This window comes from Manacus candei, unplaced genomic scaffold, assembly GCF_025592945.1.
Source record: "Manacus candei isolate 608988 ecotype Guabito, Panama unplaced genomic scaffold, ASM2559294v1 h1tg000026l, whole genome shotgun sequence".
NCBI lineage: Eukaryota > Metazoa > Chordata > Aves > Passeriformes > Pipridae > Manacus > Manacus candei.
Window position 1 is genome coordinate 133,730 of NW_026138074.1, and position 17,388 is coordinate 151,117.

Sequence of the window (17,388 nt, forward strand, 5' to 3'; positions counted from 1 at the left end):
GGACATAAAGTACAACAGGTACTCATCTTTGACTGCTGCCGATACATGCCATCTCAGAAATAATAACTGGATAGTGCTACCTATGTGAAACGAAGGAGAAGAAGGAAGAGCAGCTGGAACCCCTCTGACTGCACACCAAGAGGAACATGGAACATGCTGCAGCATGGAAGGTAAATTTGAGCTGAATTCTGCAGGGTACGAAGGGCAAGCAAAAGGCTCTGAAGAAGGAAGGGATACGAGAAAGATGCTGCTTTTCTGGGTCCATGATCCTTAAAGAATAATCTAGACTTTCACAGAGCTGCTCCATATCTCTATTCCCCTCAAAATGTGCCCAAACTGGGCACAGTCTCTTGCTGTACAGAGAGACTCATTTGATTCACACCAAAATTAAAAGTATGATGAAGAGTTTCTGCAGCCTGACCTGGGAATACACTTGGACTAGGTGGGCTAGGAAGCTCTGCAGGTAGGAGAGATGTAGGGCAAAATTCAAACATCCATGGAGGGAGAAAACGAGACCTTGCCACAGAAAAACGCTTTCTAATGTCTGAGATTTTAAGTGCTTATGAATATGAATAATTTACACTGAATAATTACACTAAATTATGTCCACTTGCACTGCTATGCCACAGTTTACTTCTATTTCAGAAAAATTGCTATTAATTTAATATTAAACATTAACATTTAATTAATATTTAATATTAATATTAAAGTTTTTAACTTTACTCCATTACTTTTATTAAAATTATTTTTTATCTTTTTGTCAGACACATTTTTTGAGAGAAATCAAAAGAAAGATTAAAAATGGCTATGCATCTCAATCAGATAAGAGAAAAAAAAAGCACTGTTTTTAAACATTCTTTTTTAATGTCCAAACTATTTTCTTTAAACTTTGATCTTCAAAAAAATTAAGGGAATTTAATATTTCAGACATGGAACATGTACTGTACAATCCCCGTGGAAGTAGGTATACTTTTTGAAGCCTGAAGAAAATCAGATTTTAAAAAAAAAAAAGTAACAGGAGACTGTCTATGGTTCCATGCAGCTTTATTTTTCTTGCTAAAGTTTAGTATATACCAAGTCCTTGGCTACCTGTGCAGCCATACTTCACATACCTGGAAGACTGGGGTTTTATTAGGCTATTGAGAAAGTCAAACTTTCTAACGTTGCAAAAAATCTGCGCACAAACTTCTAGGTGGTTCCCAGAGACACAGTGAGTAACCCTTACTTACTGGTCTTCATTTGCATCCACCCATAGGCCAACCACTTCTACTAATGTCTCTAACTTTGAGGATGTGAACACTCCTCCTAGCAAAAGATCAACTCTTTGCTTTTTCACCCCTACACACAACTCCTTAGCCCCTGAATGGGGGCAGACAGTGTCTGCTGGAGTTTGGAGCTGAATCAAAGCAGCTGAAGTACAGGGAAATTTGGGAAGATCAGCATTTGGCTCTGCACTGAGGATGGAAATTTGAATTTGAATTATACATTTAACTGCATGCTCCTCTGAATTTCCCAGTAGACTGGTGTTCCTCCCCCACAGTCTACTGTAATGGGAATGTATTCCAACAGCTCCCAATACCAGTTAAAGCCAGGCCTTTAAAGCAGTATCAGGGTACTTAATTACCCAGCTGACTGCAGGGGCAGGATCAGTCTTGGCTATCTTCAGCCATCTCTGAGGCCAGGGAGCTGGGTAGGCTCCCTCTCTAGTTAGTGGAGGAAGATAAGCATCTGCATAGAGTAATCCATCCCACCTCTTTCTCTCTCTGTCTCTCTCTCTCTCTCTCTCCACTAACTGAAGAGGAGTTCAGATAAGTAGTTCAAATCAGATACATTACTTCTGAATAGCTGGAGCTAGAGAAGATGAATTCCACTCTCAACATACAAAACACATATGTAGTTTTTCATTACTTATCACAGTCTAAACGCCTGTTACTCACTGATTTAGAAACAGATTTTTCTTGCTGCAATTCCCTTTCCTTTGTGCAAAACTTTCGCTATTCAGTTTTTGCACCCTAACACTCAGGAATATAAGCGACAAGACGTTTCTTGCACGCACACACCCACAAGTGCACCAGCAGACCAGTAGCTGTGTGCGTCCCGAGTCCCCCCGAGCAGCGGTGTAAAAGCCTCCGATGGTGCAAAGGAGATTGAGCAGAAGCTGCTTTTCGATTCAGCTCTCCAAGGGCCCCAAATCACCATGCTCTGCTTCCAGCCATTTGGGTTTCGCTTGTTCCAAATCATTTTGGAAGAGCAGCTAAGAGGCCAGCATTGCTTTCGTGAAACAATGCCATTTGGGGACCAAACGTGCATAACCACCCTGCCAGTGGCTGTCCCCATGATCTGCTTCCCTGAAGGACAGACACACAATGCCACCTTTCCCACTCCCAGCTCTCAGCCATCTCAGCAATGCCGTAATCCAGCCTCCAATCATTTCCCACGCAGGTCCGCTTCCCTCCTCCCCGCAGGGGTGTGGAGGAAGGCATGTCCTGGGCCGTGGCGTCTCCATAGTGCTGCGCGCTCTCAGCATGGTGGTACCTCGTACCGCCGCATGCCTCGCATGCCGAAACGCGCAGCGCCCATGCTCTGGGTAACAGTGCTGAGAGTCAAAAGGGGCTAGTTATGAGTTTGGATACTACCATTTAGAGATAAGCTTCTCCATGGTTACCTCTCTCACACAAGGTCACTTTCCTGCCAAACCTCCTCTCCTCCCTCCCTGGCTCTCTCTCCTCCCCCTCCACTTTTTTTTTTTTTTCCAAACGTGCTACATCAAAAGAGAAAATGAAAACATTTACGATAATCACAGTCTGACTATTTTAATGCAGGCTGTAGGAAAGGAAACATGTAAGCCAAGTGCTCTTACTGTGCAAGCAGAAACACACTCTCGACCTCATAAAAGTAGTATCTGAGAAATAACACTTGATTAAAGCAGCCAGTCCTTCATTTAAGTAGGTGCTTATGGTAGGGAAAATAGCCAAGGTTTCTCTAGAACAGGCTGCTGTCCTATCACGAAATGCAGGAACAAGCCAGACAGCTGAATTACTGCAAGACAGCTGGGTTTCAGCCGGGGTGCGAGGAGATCCCTATTATCCCATCCACCTTTTCTACACAAATGCCTCTCCCCAGAGAAACTGAGCCATTAAAAGCCAGCTCGTTCACTCCTGACAGGCAATATGCATTGAGTGAGAGGTGATACATTCTCATTTTCAGCAAGAAATCTTAGTCACCCCAAGGAGCAGCTCGCTTAGGAGAGTGGTAATGGAATACAGGGCCTTTCATCTCCGCCTCGCTGCCGCAAGCACAGCCTGAATCGGTAACAACCCAAAAGTTATTAGTTAATGGCTTGTTTCAGTGACCTCCATGAAATGAGTTTGCTGGGTTTGGTCTGGTTTTCAGTAGACAATAACTAGAACTACAATTGGTGTTAAGCAGAAACTATATCAATGAGTTAAGTGCCTGGCGGGTAAGGACTGAGTGAATTGCCCAGGCATGGCTGTGCCATTGCTTTCTCTAACCTTTGGGGCCATGGAGCACATGGGAAGCTCTGCAACTGACCAGCCTGCTTCACCAAGACAAGGATCCCCAACTCCCAAGATCCCCATTTTGTCCTCAATTGCATAAAAAATGTGTCTTAAAAACAAACAATGAAAACCCTCCCAACATCTTAACAATCATTTCACGTTCTTTAGGAGCTCAGTAGTACCTACTAGGCACCACTTTGAGCTGAAAATACCACAAACTTGAACAACACAAGAGTTTTCCAAAGATGGAGCCCAACAGTCAAGGCCTCCTGACATGTACTGATTTTTGAGTGCATCATTTTGCAAAAATAAAATCCGTGTTTTTTAAGTAATTCCTTATTTTAATACATTTAGCGAGTGCAGATCAATGCTACATCTCTCCAGGAAAACAAATAACAGCCACCCCTCTTTACTTTCTTCCTATTCAATGCTGTCTGCAGTCCCAAGTCAGAACTACCCCTTGGAAAGTGATGGCCTATGGAGTCCAGAATAATTCACCATTAGAAAAGTTTACTCCCAAGTAAAATGCAAAATTTACTCTAAAGTGAAAGGGGTTACACACACACATCCTCAAAATACCTTAGCAGTAATTTGTGTTACTTCCTCTCCCACATTTCCATGAAAGACTTGCTAAATAGTTACAATCTGAAATCCCAGAAGAAATCTAATTTGGGGTGAGGAGCTTCCTTTCATGTGGACAGCTTACAGCCCATCACCCACAAGCCTGCTCCCATCACATGACTAGATAGATATCTTTAAATAAGGCATCCATCCACCAACTGCTTAGATAAGAGATTCACTGGAGACCCATTCCAAAAGGGAATGGATGCAAAGCAGGCAGCAAACCACTATCACAAGCCCTAAGGATGCTCCCATTATTTACTTCAAATTTAATTCTATAGGCTCAAATTCTGAAGGAAACTGGCAAGAGGGTAAAAAAAAGGTTTTGCAAAGAGAGGGATGGGAGGTCTGGTGTGGCTCACGCATAGATGGCATTTCTTTGGCTGTCAGTAAGATTCAAAATGAGAGCTGGACTCTTTATACAGATGTCATTAACACCCAAAACAATCATGCTGTCTTTCTTGGAAGTTAAGCCTCTTGCTTGAGGCTTTAAATGTCTTACTCTCAGTAGTTAATGTGTTTCCTTCCCTAACATAGCTGATACTAGTAACTGTCAAGGTAAGATCCTCAGGTGGGACCCTATATTCCTATATTTCTTTATATTGCTCTCCCTAAAGATCTCCCACCCCCCCTGCTCTTCTCAGCACAGTTGCTTTTGATATTTAGAGAACAAAGGGAAGTTGATCAAGGAGATGTTGGCACACCAGTAACTGGGCAATAGGCAATATCTGTACAGTACTTATGAATGAGCAAAGCACAACCTAAAAAGAATTGAGCATTTCTCCACAAACTTCTCAACCACTCAGACCTGCCTTCCCCTGGGGAACATAACTAAGGAAAGCCAGAGCTGCTCTACAGCTGAACTGAAGTGAGAGGGGGACCCACCAGGTACACAGGGAGCAATGGTTCTCAGCCTGGGACAGAAGGCATTTGGCAGAGCAGGAGCCCAGGGTGTATATCACTGTGACATGAGTGGTGGCATATTTTCATTATTACAGGATTAAAATTAAAAAAAAAAAATTACCTGAACACCCTAATCTCCATAGGAACAGTAATGATATAATGTGAATTAATTTTGCAGATTACCAGCATTTTTTTTCCCCACAAAACAGCCTAAGTTCTCTGTAGCAACTTCATTAAATGTGTGCCTATATATAAATATATACTAATTTTTGAAGTCCATCTTTCCTCCTTTTTTTATTTTATTTTCATGATGCAGGAGAACCATGTCTGGTACTGACAAATCTCTCAGCATTCTACTGAAATGTAAAGTTCCCCAGCCTTGCATATTCTGCTGATAACCAGCCCACAAATTGCAACAAAAGCAGTGATCTGAACTTTGCATTTTACTTGTCTCACAGATTACAGCAATGAAGTCAAACTTATTTACCCCAACTCATACAGCATTATCTCTTAACTTAATGGAAGTGAAAAAGAAGCCTGTGCTCTTTATCCAAAGGATGCAGTTATTACTTCCTCTCTATATTGTTGCTAATCAAGCATAAAATCCAGGATGCTTTTCATTAAGCATCAAGCCAAAAAATCCAGCTTTTTGTCTCCTCCTGCATGATCCCATCACAGAAAAAGCACCACTAATTCAACAGATCAGCCCTTTCCCAAATATCTTGCTTCATCTGCATACAGTGTAAGGTCACAAAAAAGATTATAAACTCAGAATGTGAGCAATACCATGTATTAGTGCCACAAATTCTTTAATATAAACCCAAATTCCAAGAGAAGAATGCATAATAGTGTTGAATTCCTTATATTTTTTTGTTTTGTTATGGCAATAATAATGTGCCTTTTGAAGTTCAGACAGGGAGATACAATGCCAAAAGGCAAATACTTACAATACAAGAGCACTTGGTACATTTATTTCCTTGAGGCCTAAATTCTTCTCCTTCATCGTAAAGTCTCCCTTCAAATACACAACCTGGAAAACAGCATTTGAATAAGTTTAGCTCAAGGTAGCATGCTGCCTTTTCTCTATAACACACCCCACTGCAGAGCAATATGAAAAACAAATCATACCATCCTCTCTAATACAGTATCACAGAATCACAGAATCACAGAATCATAGAGGTTAGAAGAGACCTCCAAGATCATCAAGTCCAACCTTTGTCTGGTCACTACCTTGTCAACTAGACCATGGCACTAAGTGCCATATCCAGTCGTTTCTTGAGCACCTCCACAGATGGTGACTCCACTGCCTCCCTAAGAAGTCCATTCCAATGTTTAACAACCCTTTCCATGAAGAGATTCCTCCTGATGTCTAACCTGAACCCTTCCTGGTGCAGCTTGAGGCTATCTTCTTGTCCTGTCTCTAGTTTCCTGGGAGAAGAAACCAACCCTCACCTTATTACAACTTCCTTTCAGATGGCTGTAGAGAGCGAATCACTTCAGAAGAATACAAGTCACTTCAGAAGCCTTAAAAATCCTTAAAAATCCCTAAATGTCTTTTTTGGGGGGAAAGAAAAAATCGTTCTGTAACAGAGAAATTTGCACCAATGAAGTAGAGGCTAGGTCAAGTCTTCCATTAGAAGTGGCTTTAAAACACTTTTTTAAGCTGTTCGCTTTTTACTAACTTATTCTTACTCCCTGGGTTTATATTAGATGTTGGCAGATATTATAACTAATCAAAATATAATAAAACCATTAGATCACAACTGGAGTAGTGTTTGCCTACAAAACTTCTGTTAAAATCAAATCAGCCTCAAAAAAACATGGTAATTTGCCTCTGTGCTTCACAAAGGCAACCCACTCCCATTCCCCTTCAAAAAGTGAATCTCCTTTTTTTAGGATTACTCTTATACTTTCCCTCTAACAAAATCATGGTCATCGGCCAGGCAAACCCAGCTGACAGACCCTCTGAAAAATTACATCAATACATCTGTGAATATTGCCACAGGCTATTGCCTATGTATCCCCTAGTCTGCACGTCCTCTACTAAAAAGTATTAAGCGGGCTCTTCTTGTGTCATTTTGTGCATTGCAAGTCACCAGCCCACATTTTAGTAACTGGTTAGATACAGCAGAGAAGTTAGAGGCAGCCTCGCAGGTAACAATGGGTACCATTAGAAATAGAGTTGCATATGTAGAACAGCATTTTCCCATAAAATCTCACCTGGACACACAGGACAACACATTCCCCTGAGTCTGGAAGGGTTTTTGCAATGAACAACACACTGTACTTCTGACTCCACTATCACTCCTTCCTGTAAAACATGCAGATCAGACACGTTCATTGTTAGCACTGTGGTTGCTTGAACAAGCAAAAAAAATCCCATTTACTAGCAGTACAACTAAAGCCCAGCACATGCTGCAAAGCACTGGATTTCAAAACCTCTTTTTCTCTGTACCTGCTGCCTGGTATCACGATTCGGGTTAATCCACAGTCAAAAGATCCACTTGAGTCTCCCTGACTCCAGGCACAGGATTTGCCTTAAAATGCATCAGGTAAGAAATCTAGCATCCTCTTAGGAAAAGGAATCCTGCTTTATCAGGAATCCTTAACCTCGGTAATCTGCCATGCAGCTCTCGTGAAAACAGGCCAGACACAAGGCATTCTCCTCCCTCTCCCATTGGATGAAAATAGACTTAGAAAGCAGATAAAAGCATCTTGTTCTGTAGAGGGGAGACACTTATCTTTGATGTTTTGCCTGATAAGTATTAGTAAATTAACATTTCCTGTACTTATTCCAGAAGTCAAGAGTCCTCCTGAACAAATCTGGGTGTGAGGTTCTGTGCCCAAAAGGCTGTTACCTTTTTTTTTTCTGCTTGCAGTTTTGCTGTTGGAAGCAAGGGAAAATTTTTTCAAATGTGTGGATCTAGGGTAAACAGGACCACCCAGTTTTGCATTTAGACACTGAAACAGGCAATAAAAACTGATACTTTCATGCAGCATATCTAAATTCACATAGTGAGTATCTTTTCATGAAGTGCAAGGATACAGAATACTGCTGCTCCAACTTCAGTCTTCTCAGTGTACTCATCTTTAAAAATGCAGGTGGGTTTCACAGAGCAGAAGTATTACAGAACAAGAGAAAACCATGAAACTCTGTTCTGTTAGTAGAAGCTCTTCATACTCATTCATCTCTCCTCCTTCTAACTGCCATTCTTAGTAGCTGCCTGAGTGTTATTATTAAAACCAGCTCAAATTGTCATCAAAATGGCAGACCTATTCACAGAGGGAAACTAAAATTGCCGACATAATTACTTGGTTTCAATCTGAAAATCAATAATCTTGAAAATGTTATGGTTGCAGATAGGCAAGCTACCAAAAATACCACCGTGTTAACAGTGCGGGAGCCCAGGAAATGAAGATCTGGTTGTGGGTTTCTCTTAAAAAACATCCCAGGTAAAACCCAGGGATGCATACACACAGGAGTGTCCAATTACTAAAATAATTTGTATCTCACAAAAGGCTTAGCATGCTGGAAAAAAAAAAAAAAAAAGACATATTTCAAGGTCAAGATAGCAGGAAATGGCATGGCTGTGTACCTCTCCTTCAGTAATGTTTGGGTATGATGGTACTCAAGTCATTTAAAACCTATCCTTCTGAATGTTTGGTTATAGCTGGCCACATCTGAGTGGATTTAAATTAGTTTAAATTCAAAGTCCATATTGTGCTTTGGGTATAAAATATTTCAGGTTATTTGGACTGGATAAATGAAGACTCAGAATTTCCTGGGAAAAGCTTACAACTCAATTAGCACAATGTTTATGACATCCTTACCTGGCACTGGTATGTAACACAGGGATTGCTAGGGAGGTGCCATTTCATAGAGCTGTTGTACGTCCGTCCTTCAAAACTGCAATCTAGAGGACGAGACAGAAGCACATCAGTTCCGTTGAATGCAATCTCGTGGGAGGCTGCTGATGAGGATCATAGAGCAGCATCCTAAACGTAACCTCCGCTCTCCCCTGGGTTAACAAAAGAGGTAGAGATGACAGCTGGCACTAACAAGAAGGATCGTGCCCTGGGAGGGTGGCAGCAGTGCTTCCCTGAACATCTGCTGCTGATGCATGATGGGCCAAACTCCTTACTAACTCTGACTGTTCAAGACAAACCAAAATCAGTGACAATTTACTTAAAAACGAATGTTAGTGCTTATTGTGCAGTCCATTCTTGAACTACTCAGTCACTCATGCACTTGAACAGCGAGAGGGAGGAGAGAGGGTAAAAGAAGAGCTGGAAAAAGCATTCACTATCCAGCTTGGCCATGTTATCTTCATCCATTAACCAAAGCCCTTATGAGAGCTCTTCAGCAAGTGCAGCTCAGCATGGATGAACTGACATTGGCAGAGCTACCTCTGTCCTATGCCTTTTCACTTTCGTGACAGAAGGGATCACCATCCACATAAACTAAAAGCAGTGGAGGCATTTTGGAGTCCCATAGGGCTTGACTTTATATGTCTTTGTACGCTGTATGACAACTTTGTTAACAGAAAACAGGTTCGCTTGCCCCTGCACTGGATCAGCCTACATTTTTTTGTGCAAAATGAAGTTTCATAGAGCCATTTGGAAAACAAACAAACGCCAAAACAAACATTAATTTTCACATTTTTATTGCATGTTCCTACCAGTTTCCCTTCCCACTCTTTTGCTGTTTTCTGCTATTTTGCAAAAGAGAAAACCAAAAAAGAACAAAAAGAAAATAAAATAACTCTCTAGAGAAGCAAAACTAGAAAATACTTATAAAGTAGAAATGAAATATTTGGTTTTTTAAAAGTTATCTTATTAAAGCAAAATTGTTTCAATTAGAAAAATTCTTTGGAGACCAAGAATGTTTCAGAGAAAAATTTTACAAGCACACATACCCCATTTTCTGTGGAAAAATGTCCATTTTCCATTTAGTTTTTTTTCCATTTTAGGTTTTTTTACTAGCGTATTTTACTCAAAATTATCTCGATAAAAGAGCCCATGAAATCAACAGGATTCTTGCCAAAGACTTGCCACATCCTACCTTAGCAACTACTCTAAGTCATTCTCTGCTGTGTTGGTGCACTGTCCTGCTTTGGGCTACATTTTACATCCTTCGGAAAATAAAGGCAATTTATCAGCCCTACACCAGTAAATCTTTCAGGCCACTATATAAGGAAACTCAGAGGTCACAGCTCTGAAGTGAGGAGGAACTTAAAATCCCTATAAAATCATTCTGAATTCAACACAAAATTTAAAGGAAACACGATATATAAAGATCATTTGCAAATGTGTTCACTGCCTCTAGTTAAGATCCTATACAACACAAGAGTTGTACTTCAGTATTTGCAGTATTTAGAAAAATTTTTTCCAGGCTAAATACAGAGTAACACAGGAGAAATCTGTAGATGCTGAGGCTATTTCACTTACCCAAGCTGAAAGAAGTATGTTTTAAAAAGAGTTGATCAGTAGTCTGAGAGCTGGCTATGATTTCATCTTTGACAAATACTAGAAGGTACAAGGTATACACACGAATCTTGTATTTTTTAAGTAGCAAAGCCCCTATGACATGATTTGTTCAGATTCTTAGTGTATTAAATACAGTTCTCTGAGCTCTCATACATGCAGGCCAACATGTCAAGAGAGAAGCATGAAGCCCTATACTCCTCTTACATGTTTTGAAGTCCCGTTCTGAAAAACACTGAGTTAATCTAAAAGCACAGTCTCGCTTGCTGCTCGCTACAAACACTGATGAATGCAGAGCCGGTTCAATGTGTTTTAACATCCTCAAGTTGCAGAAGCCTAGGTCATACTGATCCAAATCCAAGAAACAGTTTACAAGTGTGCAGGACACTCAAGATGGAACCAGCTGCGTTGTTAAATATCCATGTGCATGTTTTACCAGAACCAAGATCAAGGGCCAGGCTGGAAACCAGCAACTGCAAAATACCTTGCATATTTGCTCAGCAATTATGTTTTTGAATTTAAAATGTTTCCTCTATAAGAAAGCTAATGATCCTGGGCTAATCTGCATGTACAGATGTGCATATTAAACTGAAACTTTCAGTTCCAGGATTACTCTGGTCAACAAAGCATGAAGGTGGTGTATCCATACAGTCCGCACTGCTCTTGCCTGAAGTGCATATCCAAGCTATGCTATAAAATCCTCTGCCCTGCAGCACAAGCCATTGTCCCTATGGAAAGCAGAAAAGGAATGGCACACCATATGTAGTCACGGCAGGTAGAGCTTGCAGGCAGCAAAAGGGAAATTTAGAAATGAAGACCAGGATGGAAAAGTCTGCAGAAGCATTGGAGATACTAAGATTGCTCTTCAGCTTTGGCATGGGCCAGCAGGTTGAATTAGGGAGACAGAGCAGCACCCATCCAACGCCAATGCGAGGCATGGTGGGAGCTGGATTTCAGCAGATGCTCAGTTGAGGAAAACAGCATGATGGAAGGGGAGAATTTGCCAGTAACACAAGCAGTCTTGGTGAGAGATGGGGGAAAGCTGAATGGCAAGCAAAACTGAAAAGGGTAAGAAAGGAGTGCTTTACAATCTCTGGGTGACACTTTAACCTGTCTCTGACCAGAGGTGTGCCCTGACACTCTGCCCTTTGGATGCCCTAGAGCTACACCCACCACTCACTCTTCAAAAGGAAAAAGAAACAAAGCCCACATACCAGCTAGTTTTTCTCAACCTCACTTTCAATGTACAAATCTCTCAGCTGACACCTGCAAACATACAGCCAGACTTTCCCAGCCCCACTACTCATGGCATGGAAATTTCCGAGCCTCACTTAAATTCAACTGAGTCAAACCCGCCTCATTCTATGTGCCAGCTCAGTCAAGCCATTCTGGCTCATCCATGGTTAAAGGTCCCTCATCTTTGCCTTGGAAGGTAGCAGTCACTCAGTATTTCGTGTTCAAAGGCATCAGCAAAGTCCCTGATGTCAATTTCCAAAACAGAATATGATGGAACATACTTCAAGTTCCTAAAAGTCTTTTTAAAGTGCTTTTTATTCCCTCAAAGCCCCTTGGAAATATTAGTACGTTAACTTACTGTCTCCATCCACCCTTTGAAAGCGCGAGTAGAAGAAAAGAATAAATTAAGAAAGATGAGAGCTTAGGATGATCACTTAAATGCCATCCCCTTACTTCTGCCCGAATACCTAATTAAAACAAAACTTTTTAAAAAAAGGGCCACAGAAGAGGTTTTCAAGAAGGTAACCCAAAAAGCCTGAGAATGCTCAATGGAGTATGTGAAAAGTAACAGATTTGACATTAATAAGTAAATTTGATCCTGAGTCATATAACCCTACCCTATAAGGAAAACCTTTAGGATTCCACATATGAAAGGAAGTTAAATATCAATGGTCTACATCTATTTTAAAAGAGTCAAGGCGATTCATATCAGCAAAGGAGTGTGTCCTGATTTTTTAGTCTTTCCTGCTTCTTTCTTTAAGAATAGTTGGTATTTTATTAATGTAAAATATTAACTTTCAGCTAGTTGCAGGTTTTGTTGCCATTACCTCCTTCAATCCAAATATTTCAGATAAGTCCTGGATAAACACGCAAGCCTAAAGTGGCTTATCTGAATCAAACCAAACCACTGAATACTTTGAAGTTTGCATACACAGTGGAAACTAATGTTAATTACTTTCTAGTCACCTCGTAAAGGCAAAATGATCCTCTAGACTTGAGTCCTTCCAGCATGAAAAAAATTATGCTAAAAAAGTTAAATAACTTCTAATTTGCTTATTTAGCAACTTTGTTTCAATGTTACGCATGCCATACTTGGGCACCTTAGTTTCAAACATAATAAACCAACCTTTGGCCAATTTAATTCAAAAGAACAATTTAATTCCAAAATAAAAATCCTCACATAAAATTGGACTGGAATAACAAAAGAGGCAAATTATAGCAGATTTTGTTATTGGCACGTAGACAAGTTGATGATCAGGAAGCCATTTGTCTTTCCAAATCCTGCAGTTCTGATAAATGACCCTTTTTTCTTCTTCCCCAGACACCCCAGCACATAGCACCATCATGAAGATAGGGAAATTGACTGTAAGAGACAGTTTAGTAGTGCTAAAGCTCAACCAGTGTCCTCAGCAGTTCATTAAAAACAACGCTTTATTACTCAATTTGACATTGCCTAATAAGATTCCAGAAGAGACTTGTGCTTATTTTAGGCTAATGAGAATTTTATAGACGAGTCATTTCCTTATTCTCCCAAGAGAAAGTGATAGATTGGTGCACAATAGACTAGCTCCCCATCCCTCATTTCTTCAGCATCTTTCTTCTCCTATTAAGTCTTTTTTTGCTTTCCTCCACTTTCTATTTAAAAAAGTAACCTCTCTATTGGCATGGAAAATAAACATTAGGAAAAAGAAAACAGTCAGAAGACATGTTTTATTTAGTGTTTGATAAATTATTCCTCAGGGAGGTATCCAGGCATGCTAACACTAAATACCAGATCTAGCCAAACAAAAAACAACTAAAACCACCCCCCCAAAAAAAAAACTTGCACATTCTGCAGTATTTCCCTGGCATGAAATCTGTTGGTCACAATGAAAGAATTGTGAATCACACATACACCTATTATAAAATATATTTTCATATTTCTTAGTGATGGTAAAGCCATTGACAGCTACCAGAAAATTAAACTTCCTTTTGAGTAACCCTGGTCTTCATTTGTCAACACAGAAGCATGAAAATGTATACAAAACCTCCCATGCTTATCAAGACCAGCTCTAAACAGTGAAAATCCAACTCTTTCCTCTGTGACTGAGTACAAGTAAACCTATTTGCAGCTGAGCCATCACAACTACAATACCCAAGGGATGCAAGGCACAGGGACCATATAAAGGGTACACAACACAGCAGAATAAAGTGGTCATGGGGGTGAGCTGTTCTGGTTCACAGGCATATGATGCAAAGCTGAGAAAATAGCAGCAGAAACAAACACATCAACTCCTCCCAGTGCTGTTTTTGCCCCCTGCACCCCACTGGAACTGAATTTCACCTTCCCAAATGTCTTACGTTCCATGAATGTATGTATAGGGTGAAAAAAGTCACTCTGCAGGGTTCCGAAGAACCCAGTGATCCAAAATGCCACATAGTTAGAGCTGCCATTGAATCTTGAGCTGACACTTAATGTGCTTGCCAAGCCTGGCAGCTGGAGAACTGTTATCTCTCATGGTTATGAGCTTTTTCACGAATGATGTTGATTGGTGGCACAACTATTTGCCATTTACACCCAGTTTCTTCATACCAGCAAAATCATTCATGATCAGCACAGCTTGCAGCTTCAAAGTCAAATACTGAAAGAAATTCTTATTCCAGTATTACATGTCCTAAAACATTTATCATGTTGTTCCAGAGAAACATAGTATTTAAAAACATTAAAATAAAAATCTGGGTAACTGATATTTGACTGCAAAAGTATTTATGACAACACGACAAAACAGTTCATTAGAAGTTTCTTACATAAATGGAAAATTATATTCAGTAAGGGAATATCCAAAATTCTAGGTGCTACTGAACACAATAGGATACACCAGACATTCAAGGGATACCAAAAGTATATGCAAGACCTTTGCAAGAAGAGTCAACCCAAAGGAAGAATGGAGAGATAGAGACCTTTTCTTAGGCATAACCATAAGTAATTAAAACTGGCATCAGGATTATACTGGGTGGTACTGTCCCTGATGGCTATGTGTCACTGCTTCAAAATCTCTGCCTTTGCTTGAAATACAAAGCTAAAAACTGAATGAATGCTGACATGGACCCGTACTTCCAGCCTCAAGAAAAAGGTCTCCTGATTTGGAGCTGGAATGCATTACCAAGAGGCTCAGAAGCAGTGGGAAAGACCAATAGAAAAGTTAAGACATCTTTTCCCTTAACCAGTCTCTGACAGATGCCAGGACTAGATTATTCAGGTGAAGGTGAAAAAGACCTTTTAGGAAAATATCTATATTGTCTTTCCATCCGATCCCATCCCCCTCCATCCATGTTATCATCCCTTGTCTCTGAGAGTTTGCCTTAAAGCATGCAAGGGTGGGCTGCAAGTTAGAGGGCCCCACACAAAGGTCCCCTGTTAGTCTTACAGCAGCACACCAAACTGGTATTGGCAACTCATACTAGGGGTGTCCACAGTGAACAAAGTGACAAATGTATATATGGATCCTCCAGGGCATTAGTAGAGTAGCCAGAACACCAATAATCTTATAACCTCCCTCTAACTCCCTTTGCAAGCCAGTCGTAATAGCTGAACTTGGCTGCTGAAATGGGTTGAAATCCTCAACCACAGTATTTGATAGCCTTTCCAAGAAATGCACAATTAACTACAATAGCTTTGGATATTCAGTATTCAGGGGACCTAGCACTGCTGTTGCCTGGGCTGGGATTCCATTCTTTGGTAGATTTCAGATCAATGGAGCATAGCACAAGAACCTCTAAGATCCATAATTTAAAGAAAATCCAAAATCAAACAAACAAAAAAACCAACCACAACAAAAAAACCCCCAGTAACTCTCAAAAGTTAAGAAGGACAGAAAATGCAAAATTTCACAGGGGAACTGAAGAAAATTCTGAACAAATTGTCTCTGTTGTAAAAAAAATACCACCAAATTTGTCTTTGCATATCCATAGAAGATTCAGATTCTTAGGATAAGAGAGTAGAATATCATGCACCATTTTAGAAATGCAAACTTTAGGCAGTCCTGAGCCAGTAATACCACTTTCTTCACAAAGCACATAATTTATTATTAGATCTGTAGAGAGCTCTGTATCTAAGTGACAGGTCTCCATCCAACTACATAAGAAAATGCTTATTTCTACAATCTCAATGATCTCATATGTTTTCATTAAATATATTAAATAAAATCAGAGATGAAAAGTGACCTTGCAAAAGTAATAAGAGGGTTTAATTTTTTAGCATTTTCAAAACGAATAGTATTCTAGAGGTACATGGTATATTTTATAAACTACAGTACATATCTGTCAAAAGAATATTCTTCTTGAAAATTTTCACTATTAGTCTTAGTCATTTTTACTCTCCTTGCATCAGGGAGCCATAATCACAGGTCTACATTTCTCTGTTCTAGACTTTGCATAAACACACAGTAAAATTGTGCCTTGCCCCACTGATGTTACTATCAAGGTCCTGTGGGCCTAAAGTCAAGAACAATGTTAAAACTCATGGCTAGTCTGGAGAATTTAAATCCTAAATCTTAATTTAAATCTTACACCTCTTAGCAATCTACAACTTCATCACGAGGGAAGCAGAGGGGCAGGCACTGATCTCTTCTCTCTGGTGATCAGTGACAGGCCCAAGGGAACAGCATGAAGTTGTGTCAGGGGAGGTTTAGGCTGGGTATTAGGAAAAAGTTCTTCACCCAGAGGGTGGTTGGGCACTGGAACAGGCTCCCCAGAAAAGTGGTCATGGCCCCAAGCCTGACAGAGTTCAAGAGCATTTGATTGAACTGTTCTTTGAACAACACTCTCAGACCCATTCTTGGGGTTGTCCTGTGCAAGGCCGGGAGCTGGACTTTGATGATCCTCGTGGGACTCTTCTAACAATATTCTATGATTCCGAGATAAGGTAAAGCCAAATATTTTCCTATTTGATTTCCACCACAGTGGATTTTCTGATTGCAAAAGCCATACTTGCTACTCTTCCTTACTTTTTCTGTTTATGAAGAAATAAAAAAAAAAAAGCACTAGAAATTATCTAAGTAGCATACAAATACCCAGACAGAAGCAAGGGACTTATGCTTAGTACACAACTGTTTGCAGGAAAAGTTCTCTACCAACAATTCAGTTTCTCCTGTATGCAAAGCTCTCAATACAAGAGTTCAGCTGCATGCAGTGTTGTAGACAGATAGAATCATGGAACAGTTTGGGTTTGAAGAGACCTTTAAAGGTCATCTAGTCCAACCTCCCAGCAATGGGGGCATATGTCCTCATGCTCCTCATGACAGAATGAAATGCACTGGCAGCAATGTCACAAATGACTCATAAGCGGTGGTTTCCTTCCTACACAAGCCAGTTCTGGAATCCTCCCTTTGGTCTTAATGTTATCCTTCTGATGTTGCATTCAAATGACAACAGCCATTCATTCATTCACTCATTCATTCATTCATTCATTCATTTCTTCACAAGGTAGGAAGACATGAAGCTATCAAAGAGAGCTGGCAACAGCCTCTAAGGCCTGATTAAGCTCTTCTAGGCTTTGGAAAGAAGCCAAGAAAAAAGCCATCAGATCCTGAGATCTTTTCTTCATAACATTTTGTTCACGTTTAAATGAAATGCAACCAGTAAAAAA

At 40.3% G+C, this 17,388-nt stretch overlaps 1 protein-coding gene across 3 annotated transcripts in view; it reads right to left on the reverse strand.

The window, feature by feature from the left end:
* Nucleotides 1-17,388, reverse strand: part of BMPER (BMP binding endothelial regulator) — a 148,013-nt gene that overhangs the window by 103,191 nt on the left and 27,434 nt on the right. For all 3 annotated transcript variants that reach the window (XM_051789073.1, XM_051789072.1, XM_051789074.1), the window contains 3 exons: nt 8,874-8,956; nt 7,263-7,353; nt 5,990-6,072 (listed from right to left, as the gene is read on the reverse strand). In XM_051789073.1, coding sequence (XP_051645033.1) covers nt 5,990-6,072; nt 7,263-7,353; nt 8,874-8,956 — 257 coding nt within the window. The remainder of the gene's footprint in view (nt 1-5,989; nt 6,073-7,262; nt 7,354-8,873; nt 8,957-17,388) is intronic.